This window comes from Nymphaea colorata, chromosome 2, assembly GCF_008831285.2.
Source record: "Nymphaea colorata isolate Beijing-Zhang1983 chromosome 2, ASM883128v2, whole genome shotgun sequence".
NCBI classification, from domain to species: domain Eukaryota; kingdom Viridiplantae; phylum Streptophyta; class Magnoliopsida; order Nymphaeales; family Nymphaeaceae; genus Nymphaea; species Nymphaea colorata.
This window is the reverse complement of record NC_045139.1, coordinates 4,039,978-4,057,254: the sequence shown is the minus strand read 5'-3', so window position 1 is coordinate 4,057,254 and position 17,277 is coordinate 4,039,978. Positions and strand designations below refer to the sequence as shown.

The following is a 17,277-nucleotide window of genomic DNA, read 5'->3' as shown; positions in this document are numbered from 1 at the left end:
TGGCTGCTCTTGGTGTAAAAGAAAAAATGGTGATTTTCCATCAAGCAAAGCCAATGGCAATCGATTTATAACATGTACAGCCGTATGGAAAGCCTCGGTCCACAATGTCATAGGTAAGTCTGTTTCATGCATCATGCTAAGTGCACTTTCAACAATATGCCTATGTTTCCTTTCAGCAATTCCGTTTTGCTGAGGTGTATGCGGACATGAAATTTGTCTAGTGATCCCATTATCTAGTAAGTACTCAGTAAATTCATTAGAAATAAATTCACCACCACCATCACATTGAAAATGCACAATATTACTGGAATATTTATTTTGAACTAAGGCATGAAATTGAGTGAATAGGCGAAAAACTTCTGATTTGTGTTTCATGAAATGGATCCAAGTATATCGGGAATATGAGTCAACAAAAATGACATAGTATCTACTCCCAGAAGAAGAAGGAACTGGAGCAGGCCCCCAAACATCAGAATATATGGTGTCAAAAACCTTTGGAGCTCTTTTATTTATTAATTGAAAAGGAAGGGCATGGCTCTTACAGATATGACAACTCGAGCACATGCTGGACTCACTGACAGAACTCAGACTGGACTTATCTAAGAGCCCGTCTGCAACAAGACTTCGAACAAAAGATTGACTACAATGAGCTAACCGACCATGCCAAATGGATGGTTTATTATACTCTGTGACATTGACTTCACTATGACTTGGAGAACATGAATCGGAAGGGTGAGATTTTGACATCTGTGGAGCTCCTTCAAGGACATACATATCTCCTTTGCGAGTGCCCTCAGCGAATGTCTTCTTGGTTCGAGCATCCTTGACATAAACAGAAGAGGGTGTGAATTCAACAGAGGATTGAGTATCATCAATAAGCTTGGACACTGAAATAATATTTTTCTGGACACTTGGAACAACAAGAACATTCTTTAATGGAATCGAAGAAGAGCCCATAGAAATTTGTACATTTCCAATGTGTGATATTGTGTGATGGGAACCATCTCCCGTGACAACTGAGCCTTTATCTAAATAAGGGAGAGCACTAGAGAGATTACCTGCGTCACCAGTAACATGGGCTGCTGCTCCAGAGTCCACATACCATTCTCCTTGCTCGTTTTGTTTCAAATGAAGCTTAGACAGGGCTGTCATGAGGAGTTGTTGTACGTCTGCTGAAACATTAGATCCAGATGATGATGAAGCTGACCCTGCTGCTGCCTTGTTCTCACGTCTAATCTGATTATTTTTGTTCTGTGGGTTGTGCCAACATTCTGACTTTACATGCCCCCTCTTGTTGCAATAGAAACAAGTCGGAACCCTTCTAGATGTGGCAGATGTAGTATTCATGCCCTGTGGTGTTGGGAGAATCCCTCTTCCCATTCCTGCCTGAGGAATCCAAGTACGAGTGCGATTCCCTTGCAATGCATGTGTCCCTGTGATCAGTACATTGTGACTGTTGGAAGGAATCAAATTCTGTCGCTGAACACGACTAGCTTCGTGTTGGAATAACTTAGCCTTGAGATCTTCGAAAGATGGAAGAATAGGTAGGACTTCCAAGGCTGTGCAAAAAATATCAAAATCTGTTCCCAGTCCACTCAAGGCTTGTTGCACTTTGTCCTTGTCGCTGACGGGATGTCCAATGGCAGCAAGTTGATCACTTACACTTTTAATTTCATTCAAATATTCCAAAACAGTACGCATCCCACGCTTGATGTCCTGAAATTGCCTTCTTAACTGCAGAAAACGTGCTTCGGATACTTGAGAATACGTGGTGGCAAGGGTAGACCACAACTCTAGGGCTGTTAAATCATCATCAATACCTCCTAATACTTCCTCTGACAAAGTAGAAGTAATATAGGCAACAAGAGACTGGTCGTGAGCCAGCCAAGCTTCATACTCAGGATTATTTTCAGTAATGGTTTCATATTCAAATCTGATTTCACTCATAGCCGCAGCCCCAGCAGCTTGATCTCCCACTACGGTTTTCTTCACTTCACGGTCAATATACATAGGAGGTGCTGGAGTGGTCCCATCGATATGCCCGTAGAGTCTATGACTTTTAATAAAAGGGACTATTTGACGTTTCCAAGTCAAATAGTTACTATGATTCAGCTTTTGTGAAATAAGTTGGGAGAGAAAGCTGGAAGATAGAAGAGAGGGGGTCGGCTGATCCATAATTGATTTAGGGCAACGACAGAAATTAGGGCAAAACGATGAGAAGATTAGGGCACAACGATTAGGGCAAATCAATTAGGGCAAATCACGCAAGATTTAGGGCAGAAACTGAAAAGAGGGATGATCACGCCAGAAAAGAAAGAATTTAGGGCAGATTAGGGCTAATCACATCAAACTGAAATCACTCACCGGAGGACGATGCAACCTGGCTCTGATACCATGTAAGAATCTTCACAAAGTACTCGTCTCTCCGTATGCAAAATAGATATGTTGAGAAGAGAGGATGAAAGAAGACGATGGAGGAAAGGGAGCAACCGGCTTAACTTAGCCCTGCGTTCTTTAATCTTTAATTAAAGAATAACCCTAATAGGGTACAACAGATTTGTACATAAAAGGATAAAAAATTACAAGAGAGCCACCGCCTAGTAGCTTTAGGCATGTGGATATAAGGAGAATGGATCGGGTCTGTTCAGACCCGATCCCCATACGCTAACACCCAGCACAGCACACCGTGACTCGTGAGAAGCTATCACAACTAGAGAGGATCCCAAGGCGGGTGATAGCAAGTTTGAATTCCTTTTGGCCTTTTGCGAGGCTCAGTTCTACCAAGTTTTTCTAGAGAAGGTTACTGAGGTTGAGGTGGCCTCTTCTCTAGGGATTTACCAAGGTAGCAACCTTAAGAGAGTGGCCACTAATGTATTGTGTTTTTGTAATATATGTTCCTGTAACACATGATCCAAAAATACCATGGTCTTACTTCAAGAAAGATGATGTGATTATAAATCTTGTTAGGGTTTAAGTAGCCTCCACTCTAAAGTTTTACCAACGCAAGAACTCTAAGAAGGTGTTCAACAAAAAATTGTGCTTTTGGAACATATGTTCTTGAAACATATGATCGAAGAATTTCATGTTCTTATTTTAGGAAATATGATGTGATTATGGATTCTGCTTTTAGATGCAACAATCATGAGCATAATCACACTATATTTCACAAATCAATAACTTGGTATTTTCAAATATGTGCTCAAAACACAATGTCCTTCTCATCAAACACCCTGTAAATGTGCTAGATCAAACTAGCATGGTCGGATCTCTCACCCTACAACTGGTTTTGTAGGGAAAAAAAAACCTTTGATTCAATGACTCATTTGGGTACTTAAATGAGTGCAAATCAGGTAATCAAGAGTTGTGGCTGAGGGAAATAAAATCCTCTTCATATAGTATCTTCAATGCACCAATTAATGTGTCAAATGCACATGTATAGTCTCTAGTGCAAGTTACATGGAAGATCTGGTAAGTGTCAATGTTTTTTCTATTTGTTTTCTAACAAAGACTTGTTGAATAGGTCTCACACTTGTTTGTACGTCCTAGGTTTCTCTAGAAATCCACAACTTACCCCTTGATAGAGTAAAACAAGGAGTATGTTACTTCTTATGGCATTTATGTCACCTACGGTCAAATGGTTTGCACATTTCACCATTAGAATGCCATAACATTGAAATTACCCTTAATAAAGCATGATAGGGCATTTGATGGCCCTAAAAAAAAAATTGGGTGAGCTTTTTCACGAAAAAGTTTTTCAAAGAAAAGTCAAACTTCCAATGAAAACGTTTAGGGCTTCCTAAATCTTTTATTACTAAAAAAATCAATAAATAAGACCCATCGAATATATCTAACATATGCATAAGGTTGCAAGGCAGTTTAAATATAGTTTGACGATTTGTCAATTTCACATTACAGAATTTGATTCTAATCTATCCCTTACCGCACTGTTGTGCTTGAAATTCAACCAGAACCCTATGTAGGCATAGAAGTTAATCTGAACGAAGGTTGTGAAGCAGGTTATGTATTTGGTTCTCCAACACGGAACTGAGTGTTTGGGTGCCCAAATGACGAAAATAACCTTCTAAGAAAAAACAGAAACTCCTTCATAAAGGCAAAAATAAAAAGGTAAAATGGCTCCTCATACGGTCATATGGCATCTTGTCAAGCACATGAGGTAGGTGTTCGACCAAAAACCGCCATCCTCCTTCCAAATGAGGTCGGCAAATGGTAGAACGGTAGGACGCGGAGAAGTTTTTCAAGTGAGAGAGAGATTTACAACCCACCACCACCCAACTCGACTCCATTAAGACTCGACAAACTTGATTGAATATATGGACTATTACTTTGCTATAGATCGAGCTCGACTTGATTAAGACTCGACAAACTTGAAGGAGCTTTTGTATAAAAACTTACACAATCAATAACGTCAATATACCAGTTTTTTAATTTAAAAAACGAGTTGGATATTTAAAAAATTGCTACACCTCATTTTCGAGCCAAGTCGAGCTTTAACAGTTCGAGTTGAGTGAACTCGAACTCAATTCGATTATTTAAACAAGTCGTCGACTCATGAACTCGCGCTTAACTCGTTAAGCAAATAACTATTTGGCACTCGAGCCAACCTTCAACGAGTCGAACTACTCGTTTTTGTTCACCCCTACCACGTCCGGCACCACATACACTAATAAGGTCCAATTCTCGATGCACTTGGTGACGCATATCTCAATTATTTGCAAGTTGCAATATAAGGTTCCTTTTCACAAACTCCAAGCATAACCAATCAAGTAGAAGGGCCAAATGCGGTTTACTTTTACAAAGTTTCAGATTTTGGGGTTTCCCATATGTGTTTGAACACTTCTTTTAAGACTCCAATGCACACATGCCGATGAAAGATGCGCTACCAACACTTTCAACGGGAAATAATTTTTCTAATAAGCTTTCAAGAGAACTTGTTCTAAGCCATCAAAAGCCTTCTTTGGGAGATGTGAACTCAAACAGGTGGTCAAACCATGCGTGAAACTTAATAAAGAATAATGAACGCATCTTGTATGCTTAGTTAAGTCAGAATGAAATGTAGCTAGGAGGATTTCACATGTTTTCCAAATTTATAGAGTTGGCAAAAATCGATAAAATTCGATATGCAGATGAAATTTTATATATGAGAGTTTTAAGCTAATGAAAATTGATGACCCATAAAATTCAATTTCTGCGTTGAACTTCGTTTTAGCTTATGGATTCGGGTCGTATATATGATCTCACCTATAATTTCACCGGCCATTCAAATTTCTCTCTCCCTCTCTCTCTCTTTCTTTTATATATATATATATATATATATATGTGTGTGTGCCGGGGGGTTATTGGATTCCTCTCGCCATCCGTCCATCAGCTTCATAGAGATGGCCGGAGAGGAATCCAATAACCATATAACCCGAAAACATTCTTTCACTTATTTTTTGTTATAGAAGATGTTAATTTTTCACGATGTCCTATAAGAACCATTATTTTTTTTTAGTTACCAAGAAGGCTCCTGAAATCTGGCTGGCTTAATGTACATTTCACGCTAAATCAAATCAATCATAAGATTACATCTATAAGGAAAAAATTACACAAAAAACACAGCTTATGTATTGTAAGTTGGTATTATGAGTTTTCTAGCTTTGTCCTTGATGTAACTTGTCTAAAGTATTTTAACATGCATCCATATTTATTAATGAGTCTCTGAAGTCAAGCTCAAACATATAGCGTTTTTGAATTCTGCCCACTTACATACAAAAAAAAAACGAAGCAAGATTTGGCTTGCGAAGCCTCTTTAGCAGTAACAAATAAGCATTTTGCAAGTGAATTTGCAGTTTGAACAATTTCCCTTTCTCATTCTATTAGTGCATAGATAATTTGTCAATTCAAACATGGTAGCTTTTCTCCAAATTAACGTCAATTGGACTCAGTCCTCCAAGTTGAAAAATCTATCAAACCTATTCATGCATATTAGTCTTTACAAAAGCCAAAGTTTGGAGAGATCCACTGTTTACGAAATCAATGGATTTTAGATCCTAGGTTTTCAAATCCGTTTTCAATACTTGTATGGGAAATTCTTCGAATTGGTTCAATCGGTCCTCGTTTCGGATGCGACACGAACGACAAGCACTGTTTAGAGAAGATGATAGATCTGGAGATTTTAAATCCCTAGGGCGATGTTTGATAGCCTCGATCTGGAATGTAACACTGGTTCTAAAATTTGTTGTAGCCTTGGATCTCGGATTGAGACTATCAAACATAGCCATAGATCTAAGAGCACCTGGGATCATAAATTCAAGGTATAGTCAGAATTAGTGGTGCGCCCATGACTGTCATTTTCGATGGGAAAGTACTGTTAATTCTATTTGTGCTTTTGGCTACTCTCGAATACACAGGAAAAATCTTTTCTGACATGTCTCACTTTGTGTTTGATTTGCTCATAATTCACAAGATTCCTTCGTACATGATAAACCACATTAATGTGAACTCTTTTTTAATTCACATTTCTTTCTATCAAAACTCCTTTGGAAATTTTGAATTTTCTAATGTGAACCATAATACAGTTTCTGCTTATGGTGATCTAACAATAAGTCTGGCTTATCCAAAGACCAATTTTTATACATAGGAGTTAAACCATGTCTATCTACCAGAGACACATATGGCCAAGAACTGGATCAGCTTGTGCAACCAATTAAAATCATAAAGTCTTCGTTCGCACCAGGGGCAGAAGGAGGGAGGGCCCACCTAGGCCATGGCCCCATCCCAACTAATTGAAAAAAAAAATACATTGAATTTTTTTAAAAAAAATTAGTTGTGCAATGTATTTTTTAGATTCGGGTTCAGTTTGACCGTACCCTGATCCAAGGTTGGACTGTTTGGCCTGCCGCTGAAAAAAATCCTAGCTCCGCCCCTAGTTCTCACTGTGTGTGACACTTGATTCATTTCCATTCTAACTACTTAGATTTGTCATCAAAATATGACTCCCAATGCCAATTGGCTCTCATCTGCAATTGTGGCATCTACCAATCCTACATTTCATAGACTTGAAAGGTTTGGCCTAGTTGAAGTGGGCTACACTTGTTTGGCTGCTAGTGTGCATGCCAGAGCATAGTGTTTTGATACGAATGAGATTTAGGTCATTTGTTTGCATAACTATACCTCATCCAATGAGTTTAACATGCAATTACATCTATAAAGATTCATTTAAATTATTATAAACTTAAGTACGTAATGGTACGAACTAGATTTAAATCCATCATTTTCTCAATTATAGTTTATCCAATGAGTTTAACTTATAATTGTATCTATTGATATAATTATATGAATGGGAATGAAGTCATGTTAAAGAAGGGGCAAAACCACATGTGGGCTAGTGCCAGCAGTTTCTCAAACAAGCCAAATGGTTTTTAATTGGGATACAGTTGGACTTAGGTCCAACCATATGGGGTGCCCCTACTGGACCATGGTTGGCGCCTTGTCTAAGTCAGGTTTTTTTTTTTTTTCTATTGCTTGATTTACTCCTTCGGATTTGGAATAACCTATGAGAGACTCCAATACTAAACCCCGCGAAAGAACACAACTTCCCCAGTTTTCCCTTTAGGCCCTATTGCTTAAGTTGTTGCTGCTGCTTTTTCAGCTCACTTCCGGCAAAGCAAGCACCCTTTAGCAAAAAATTTCTGGCTCAGCAGCTCTCCACAGAGTTGATGACTGTTTTCCCTCTGAATTGTTCGAAAAAAAATCGTCGATCCCTTTTGTGTTTGGACACTTGTGCATTCATATGCAAGAAACTGTTTTGGCATGTACATTTTGATTTGATTAACCCACAAATCATAAGATTCCTTTGCACATGGGGAACTACACTAATCTCAACCCCTTTCACATTCCTTTCTACCAAAAGTCTTTTCAAGCTTTTCAAGAACAAATTGGAAACATGCCTCAGTGCTCAAACCTCTTGCAATCTGCAATAATGTGTTTTAGATGTACAATTTTTGGCCTTTTTATTGGCAAGATGGAGTTAAACAGAACTCAACCAAATAGGTACTAAGGATAAATAATTCAGGCTGTATAGTAACAACTTTGGCTTATTCATAGACCTGCGCCGGCGCTTATAGGTGCTGGACTATGCATTTCCCCTTGACATAATGCTGGTTCAGAATTTTATCAACTTTGTACATCAAAAAATGCCAAAATCTTCATATCAGATCCAAATCATTGATGATCCTAGCTCGGCCGCGCTTGGTCTACTACACCAACCTCTTGAAGCCTCACAATGACAAAAGTTTCTGAAGCTAGAACATCTTTTCCAAGAAAAACAGACATGATTTGTAGTTTCGGACCATGATTTGTAGTTTTGCGCCGTGCCCAGCTAAGTATCCCTAACAACTTGAGCATTATGAATTGGCACAATGGCATCATATGTGATGAATTATTCTCCCACTAGATGTGTTGGCCCAGAATCTATGTGTCCCAAGATTTGTGCTCTTGTGATCTTGTTGGTATTCTTTCCATTCAAGTTTTGGAAGCAAGAAGGAGGTGAGGTCTAGAAGAATGCATGTGATCAAGAACTGCATGATGAAAGTTGTACACTTGAACAATCATTCTTCACTCAGAAAATGACAGAAGGTCCTTGCCCACTTCATTCTATGCTGCTCATGTGGGAGTTGGTGTCTCCTTCCTATAGAAAATTGATACTGTAGACTCACAGGAGAAGATCGGGGTACTGCTGCCTCTGTACACTTGCAGCTGGCCATGGATTTCATCTTTTGTGAGATCAGTATATGATTGGCATGAAGCTTCTTTGAGGTTGGTGAATCACTATTTGATTGATTAGTATAATGAGTTAATCCTAGTTACTATTAATCTAGAAATTGCGGACTATGGATACCATTAAGACATTTAAGTAGAATGTACAGAAGCTTGGTACACGGTCTGTCTGGAGATCCAATTAAAAAAATAAAACATACGTGAATTATACGCGGAATGAGTCTCTTAATATAATCTGGTAGGAAGTCTGCCTAATCTCAGCGTGCCAGTTGAAAACAATAAAAGATGTCCAAAAGTTTCAAGCATAGTCAAATAATGTTTCAGAGTTTTAGACGGCGAGGTTTTTTTTGGGTATAATATGGCGAGCTTGAAAAAAAGGGAAAAATATGGTAAATTTTTAAAAATTGTAAAAACTAAAAATAGAGAAAAATAAAATAAGTGAGAAAATAATAACACAAACATCAAAAGGTAAGTAGATTTGCAACAAATAAAAAATAGAAAAGCTTTTTTCGTTTTTTAATGTTTTTTTTTTCAAAAAACATGTTTTTTTTTCAGTTTTAAACGGCATTTCATTTTCTCGCGTTTTTTTTTTGAAAATAGTGTGTTTTTTTGTGACTATACTTCCAAGCCATGATTTTACACTCTGACTGCTTCAAAGCATATCTTGCTATCCTGGATGCCAGTTTAAGCTTTGGCACATGCATAGATTACAATATGGTCTTCAGCTCCTAGAGTTAGTCTGCCAAATGTGGATATGCATACATATGTGCTCTCAGTACTATTTTCTCTCTCAAAGAGAGAGGGAGAGAGATTCTCCCATGGAAATATTTAGCTGAGGGAAAATAGTCTCGGCCAACCCTAGCCTGTCTCTCCTGCTCTTGTTTATTTCTCTAAACTTCGTTATTTACAGAAAGTATAATGACATGTATATATCTATATATACATACAAAGGTTGAATATGCCGACGTCAGTTTGTTTACCCCTCCTAGCAGAAGGACAAAATCCACATATCAACTGTACCCAGTAAGAAGCCAGTTCACCATCTGTCCTTGTATTTCACGTGAGCAACTAAATAGGTGTACTCTATTATATCTGCCAGAAAGCATATGAACTCTCTCTCTCTCACTCTCTCTCTCTCTCTCTCTATATATATATATATATATATATATATATATATATATGGTATTGCTTGTTTTGTTGCATCACGTGTGCTGGAGATGGGCTGTGAGGGAGCTGCCATTCAAGTGTATGGTGATTCTTCGGTCATCTTGTGGGCAACCCTTCAGATCCAGCCCTATCACTGTGGCCTCATCTGATCAATATGGAACTCAAGGTGCAGAAAACAACAAGACTTTCTTACGCATATGGTCACGCTTTGTCCCTTTATCTTCACTTTACTCAGCGCCCCTCTTGGAGTTTTTTTAAGAGCTATCACTACCTTTCCACCCTTCATGCATCTTTCATCTTTTCTCTACTGTAGTATAAGCATGAAAAGGCACTCTGTGGGGACTGCATATACGTCGTGTCCATCTCAAGATACTGATGGTCCAATACTACAAGGGACCAAGGTACCTGCTCTTCATTAAGTTTTCATTAGTATTCTTAGTCCCCTTCTGCGAGGGCGCATGCGTCCTGGACAAATTTGTTTAATGCCTTGAAATAGAACAAAATTGGCCCTGCCAAAATGGGATAGGTAGTGTAAGTGTGGTCCTGCTCTTGGTTGGGTACCGGTGTCCTGTGTTTGATTATGAAATATGGGGCCATTGGATAGCGCCATCTGCTTCTCCATAGGTACGACTGCGACTGAACCCTTGAAACACACATAGATCTAAACTAGGGTTGGTACATTTTTATCTTTCTATGGTTTAAGGGAGCTGGGTTAGGTGTGTCAATAGTGTGCACCTGGATTCAATGTCAGACCAACCTGCACCTATATAAACAGTCTGTAATACAAATCTAAGTTGGTATAAGGATTAGAGCCCAATATGTTCTAATGGCACATATGATCAGAAACATTGGATTCTGTGGATCAACTGATTTGTGGGTCGAACGCGATCCAACCACAGAAAGATAAACCACATGTGCTCTCTATTTTGTGTTGATAATGTTGCATCTAGGCCTGAGAAATAAGTCAAGTTGCTCATAGTTCAATTTGGCTCGGCATGTAAACAGAACTGGATCAAACTCATGATGAAGCTAGCTAGGCAAGCAAAATATGTCCAGATCACATCCAGTTGACTACAGTTTCAAATAAATCTTACATTATCACCCGCTGTTGATCTCATTCAACCATTCTAAATGCAAGTAAAAATGAGAGATTGTATATCTGTATCAGAATATGGTTTGGCAGATTATGTGGCCTTCTACCTAGAAGCAGTCACGAGTTGCTTATGCAGTTCAAAGGACTAGCTAGGGACTCTCTCTCTCTCTCTCTCTCTCTCTCTCTCTCTCTCTCTCTCTTCTATATATATCTATATATATATATTATTTACACACACATAGCAAGGAGGCAGGATATGAAAATTAGCAAAATCAATCTGGGTTCATCTGACAATGATCTGACTTTGGCCTTCGGATTAGATAGTTGTTCACTTTCAAAAGCATTTTAGTTTATGGTCGATATAGATATATAAATTTAGACTTTGTCTTGAAACGAGATTGGATGAAGCCTACTTGGACATAAATTAAACAACGCTTAAAGAAATAACTGATTGTTGGATCCTCTACTTACTGTCGTGTAATTCGAACTTTGGCAAGATGAATCATATCCCCACGCTATAGTTCAAAATGAGGGCACAGAACTGACAGGGTGCTGAATGACATGCAATTTTGCATGTGATTTACATTGAATATCTGAAAATGTGTTGCTTCTGCAAATGAATATTCCGCTTCCACTAAGTAAACGTGTGAAAGTTGTACCATCTAGTGATGATTTTATTTTTCAAGATGTGTTTGCGTGTGATTCAGAGCTTGTTAATTCAAATAATTCACGATACTGGGAGAGCGACAAAGTTTCTTGAACTGGGTGCAGTCTCCCCGTGCGACAAATGAACTGCAGAGAACTCTCCTGCAAAATCTGCAACACTATTCCTGGTAAATGAGACAAAGAACCAATCTTGATGCGTTCAAGCTTGAACATACTGTGTCTGCATTCAATAACAAAGTTTGAATTCTAAGCATACTGTCAAGCTAAAAATAGAATGCTTACAATAGAATTTCAATTCCAAACTGATTCACTTTCAATAGAAGCACTTCATCAACCTGTTTCGCATTAGCTATATATGCTTACTCCCACTGTTCATTGTGAAGCTTAAATAAATCAAGCCAAGTCTAACAGGTACCAATGCCGAACTCAACCTTCTGAGTTCTTTACAAGTCGAGCAGATCAAACTATGAGCAGATTTCCTTGTTTTCGGCCCATCGCAGAGCCATCATTTTCATGTTTATACACGAAAAGACATGCTACAGCCAAGCTTTCCAAGAACTTCTGCAACTTTATATATCTGTGTTCTTAGATGGATGCAGATTAGAACTGCAGGAAATTAATATGGATCTAGGGTCACCTTATTTACATTTGACCCAGACCCGACCCGTTGGAGTCCCTAAAAAGTACAGGAAAAAACAAAGCACAAAGGCCAACAAGTGATGATCCTGCACCATGTATCTCAGCCCCAGATTGTCTCATTCTCATATGGGTGACCTTGATTAAGTACATTTTTACATCAAAAAAACAAAAAGTCATCTAGGGGGCGTTTGATATGACTGAAAATGTTTTTCGAGGTGTACTAGGTGATGTACGCTTCACACTTAGACTAAATGGGGTGAAATATTTCACCTCTTTTGGCTTTTCTTCAAGAAAAAATAAGTCGAAGGTAGAAGTTCTCCTAAACATTTTAAATAACGGCCTCTTTGTTTTCTACATCTAAAGAGACAGAGTCTAAAGAGGCTGCTATCAGTATCCGTAACCATGCTCTGTCTTCCATGCCTGCTGTAAACCTTTTATTTACGCATCACAAGCCATCGGGTTCCATTCACTAAGCACAACTGTCTCGTCAACAGCTCCCATTGATATTGGAAAGCCAAAATTATTGATAAATTTACAGGACCCACATGACCAATACTATTATATTGGCATGATTTTGTTGGTTATACTTTACATTTTTCTTTCTTTTTTCTGCATCACAAGAGAAAACAAGCGAGTTTTCTGGATGTGTGGGAACTTGATAGCCCATGCACCAATGTAGTTTTTTATGTTCTGAATACCTTGAATCCAGAAGCTCAAGAGCTATTTTATTTGAATGGTGTTGTTGACTACTGAATTGGAAGTACCAAAGTTTTCGTTTGTTCAGTGCCTTGGTTTTATTTATTAATGGCAGTGGTTTCCAGTGGTGTGAACAGTAACCAGTCCTGTTATATGAGAATCTTTTAGGACACAACTTGTAGGTACTGGAACAAGAGTGTCGAAGAGATATTGGTTACAACTAAAGGACAAGTTCATCAAGCATATGCAGATCGGAGACATTCTTACTGATCATATATTCCTCTAGACCTAAAAAAGCTTGCAAAAGCCAGAATATTTCTGTTGCTCACGACAACAAACAGATCTTTTTTCTTGCAGAATGTGGATACTGATGCCCCATGGCCAAGATCTGGGTAATCTTTGCAGAATGTGGATACTGATGCCCCATGGCCAAGATCTGGGTAATCTTCCTCTTCATTCAGTCGATATTCTTTCACTAAGTGCTAAATGAACGAATCACGGGCCAGCCAGATATGTGGCTCGTTTGGTTGATGCAGTGTAGTAACCTTACTTCCATTGACCCTAAGAGCTTGTTAGAAACCTGACTTTGGCACTAAAAACTAGTTCTTTTGAACTAATTTGATGTCAAAACCACGTTACTAACATGGATTTACCATCATTCAATGTATATCTTAAAACAAACTATGAATAGGATAACTGCAAAATTCACATACTACATTCAAATAACAAAGTTACAACAGGTTTAAGCACCACGGAAAGAAAGCACGCCATATGCCTTTTATCTTGTTGAAATGGAACAAATTCACAAGTTGTGATAGGAACAAGGGAGCTTTCGAACTGCACCTTTCAACAATACAAAAGACTCCAGCGTGGAACACAACCTTTTTGAATGAACTGCAACTGAGAACTCCGATTCACTTTATTCTAACATATCCCCTGTGGAGCTTCTTTCGTGGCAATATATTTAACAGCTGCCATAAACAATAGTTGAGCTTCACATTCTTAGCCGGTGCATGTCAGTCTGTCCAGCAAATCAGCGACGTTCCTCATTGATGGCCTTCTTTCTGGATTGCTATTGACACATTGCAATGCAATCTTGAAAACACCAATCATTTCCTCTTCCATTTGCATTTGGCGCAGAAGAACAGGATCCACAACATCTGAAAAAGGCTTCTTCTCATCCATACACAACTGAACCCAGCTCACTATATCCATCTCTGAGGTCGACATCAAAACTTCTGTTGACCTACCAGTTATCAACTCTAACAGAATCACCCCATACGAGTAAACATCCCACTTTTGCGATGGTTTTAGAAGTTTTGGTGCTTCAGGTGCTTGATACAGGGATCTGGGACTGACAATTAAGTTGGCTGCAGATTCAGATGATTGTTGTTGCCTGTTATCAGTTGGTACGCGATTAGATTGCAAACCTGGTGACTCACCTGCAATGTTTGCCAGCCTCCCCAATCCAAAATCTGATATGTATGGTTCCATCATCTCCCCCAAGAGTATATTTGTAGGCTTCAGATCCCCATGGACATACTTCCTGGGGCTGAACCCATGCAAGTAAGCCAGTCCCTTCGCTAACCCCTTTGCAATTCCAACTCTTACCTCCCATACCAAAGGATTTTCACTCTTCCCTGTAATTGTAGCCAAAACAAACCATGATTAGCACTAATAGGACAAAGAAAATCCACATGAAATTTCACATGTCCAGTTGTACATAATCTGACCACCGCAATATGATCTGTTAAAGGAACAATTCTTGGATAATTTTTACTGCACTAGTTTAACGCCTGATATTAACTCTAGATAGATACAGCATTTTGCTGACAAGTTCTTATCTACTCCACTAGTTCAATGCCGAATATTAAATCTAGAAACATATAGCAGTTTGCTGATCAAAGAAAGGTAAAGATGAACTTCAAAGAAAAACAGATGATGCAAAGGAATGCGTCGGTGAAACAAAGGCATCATTTAATCTGAGAAATCTGGGCTAACTTTTAGCAACAGAAAACGATTCTTCCTACAAGATAAACATATTTGACTCCTAATCTAACATGAAATTTCATGGTTACTTGGAGAAAAGGAAGCTTGCAAGAGTAGGGAAAAGACGATTCTCACTATCTACCACAAAAACAAGTTGAATCTCAGAGCATACCATGGATTGCAGATGCCAAACTTCCATTGGGTATATAGTCATAGATCAGAAGTTTTTCATCATCAGACCAGTAATATGCTCGGAGAGCAACAATGTTCGAGTGTCGAATTCGACCAATTGCTTCAACCTCAAGCTGGAACTCTCTAAACCTTTGAGACCCACCTTCACCCAATCTCCTCACTGCCAAGGTCAGTCCATTTCCAAGCACAACTTTATAGACTATACCAATCTCACTCTTGCCAAGAATAAATGCAGGTGCTCGCAGAAGCTCGTCCAAATCAAATCCTACCTGCACGTCTAATGGCACCAAATCAAGCTGCTCCATGTTCTCCGAAGGTGTGTCAGATTCATCCTTTCTAAAGCATAAGCATTCCTGCTTCCCTTTGTGAACCTTGTCGGTATTTGGTTGATCACCATTCCTTCTGTGAGAAGCAACTCTCACATAACAAGATACAAAAATGAACGCGACCAAGGCAATTCCGATAGCATCACCCAATGCAATGGCCACTATGCCTCCAGTACCCAATTTCTTGTGCTTGCTGCTGGAGGTAGCAACACCTGAGAATGTAGGCCTTGGCAAAGTGGGCAGTGGCAAACCAGGGGAATCCCCAGGGCATCTGTTCTTTAATGGAAGACCACAGAGACCTGGATTGCCAATGTATGCAGTTGGTCCCCTGTTATCCAGGGAGCCATTCCGCGGTATCGGGCCACTGAGATTGTTATAGGTAAGATCAATGTAGAGATTCTCAGGAAGCCCTCCTAAGGACGCCGGAATCGGGCCGGAAAATCTGTTGTGTGACAGGTCTAGAGTGCCCTGAAGGTTGGATAAACTGCCGATCTCACTTGGGATAGGACCCTCAAAACCATTATAAGAAAGATTAATCATTTGCAGGTCACTGAAGCTAGCACCAAACTCTGGAGGAAGAGCACCAACAAAGTTGTTGTGACCAAGCATCAAAGTCCTCAACCTAGTGCAGTTCAGCAGAGAGGAAGGAATAAAACCACTCAAGAAATTGTCCGACAAATCCAAGTTTTGAAGGTACCTCAGCTCTCCAACCTCTGCAGGAAGAGCTCCAGACAGGGAGTTTCCATACAAAACCAGACTCTGGAGACCCACAAGACGAAACAACTCTAGTGGCAGACTTCCATATAGCCTGTTGTTCCTTAGATTAATGTGTCTAAGGAAGCGTAAAGAGCCCAGAGCGGAAGGCAAGGAGCCCAGAAGCTGGTTCTTGGGCATGCTAAGGGAGACCACTCTGCCTTGTCTGCACATCACCCCGTCCCAAGTGCATGGAGTCTCTTGAGATGCATTCCAGTTGCCGGTAACGTTCTGGGGGTCATCCCTGATGGCGTTCTTGAAAGCCAAAAGAAGGAAGCCTTCTTCGTTTAAGCACAGAAGGACACCACTGTAGCTCAGTAAGAGAACCACCAATAGAAACGCTCTCACCATGTTCCCTGAGCTCCTTACCTACCTTCAAGTCTCCTGACGGCTCACACTCTTAATGACAAAAACTCCGCAAACTCAGAGCTCAGTGCTGAGAGAGAAAAGCCATTACATGAACATAAAGGCCAGCAGACCAGCATTTAATGCATAAGATATCACACAGCAGGCCCCTGAGATTTGCTGTTGTTGCAGAGAGAGAGAGAGAGAGGCTCAGACTAAAAGAAAGAGAGAGAGAGAAAAGCTCATACTAACATTCCTCTGCTAGAACCCGAGCACCTTCAGACTCGTTCACCTCATGGCGTGGAGTGTAGAAAGCGTAGAGAGAGACAGAGGAGGAGAGAGAGCACCCACTACGCGCAGATTCCAAGAGAACCCCACTAACTGCAAAAGAAAAGCTGGTCTTTCCATCTCCGGCCAGATTTGATTGATTTCCCTCCCTCACCTTTATTTCCTTTGTTTAATTGAAAAGGCTGGTAACAAAGTTTGTTTTTGCCAGCTTCAAGATTAAAACCACCCTAATCTTTGCTTAGCCAAAACCACTTTCCCTCTCCTCAATGCCCTGCAACTCTTGCTTTCTCTCTCCCCAAAACCACCAACCAATGGTCCTCCCATGTCTGCCACCTGCAGCAGCAG

At 39.7% G+C, this 17,277-nt stretch overlaps 1 protein-coding gene across 1 annotated transcript; it reads right to left on the bottom strand.

The window, feature by feature from the left end:
* Positions 1–13,725: 13,725 nt before the first annotated feature.
* Positions 13,726–17,277, bottom strand: LOC116249205 (receptor protein kinase-like protein ZAR1). The gene is made up of 2 exons (XM_031622409.2): positions 15,201–17,277; positions 13,726–14,679 (listed from the first exon to the last, which is right to left on the bottom strand). Exons 1-2 carry the CDS (start codon positions 16,648–16,650, stop codon positions 14,042–14,044), a joined length of 2,088 nt encoding a protein of 695 aa, XP_031478269.1. The 5' UTR covers positions 16,651–17,277; the 3' UTR covers positions 13,726–14,041.

Excerpts from the sequence above, each read along its gene's own strand:
- LOC116249205 (XM_031622409.2), bottom strand. The coding sequence starts at position 16,650 with ATGGTGAGAGCGTTTCTATTGGTGGTTCTCTTACTGAGCTACAGTGGT. Across the intron at positions 14,680-15,200 it reads TTTGGCATCTGCAATCCATG|GGAAGAGTGAAAATCCTTTG; the intron begins GTATGCTCTGAG and ends CTACAATTACAG.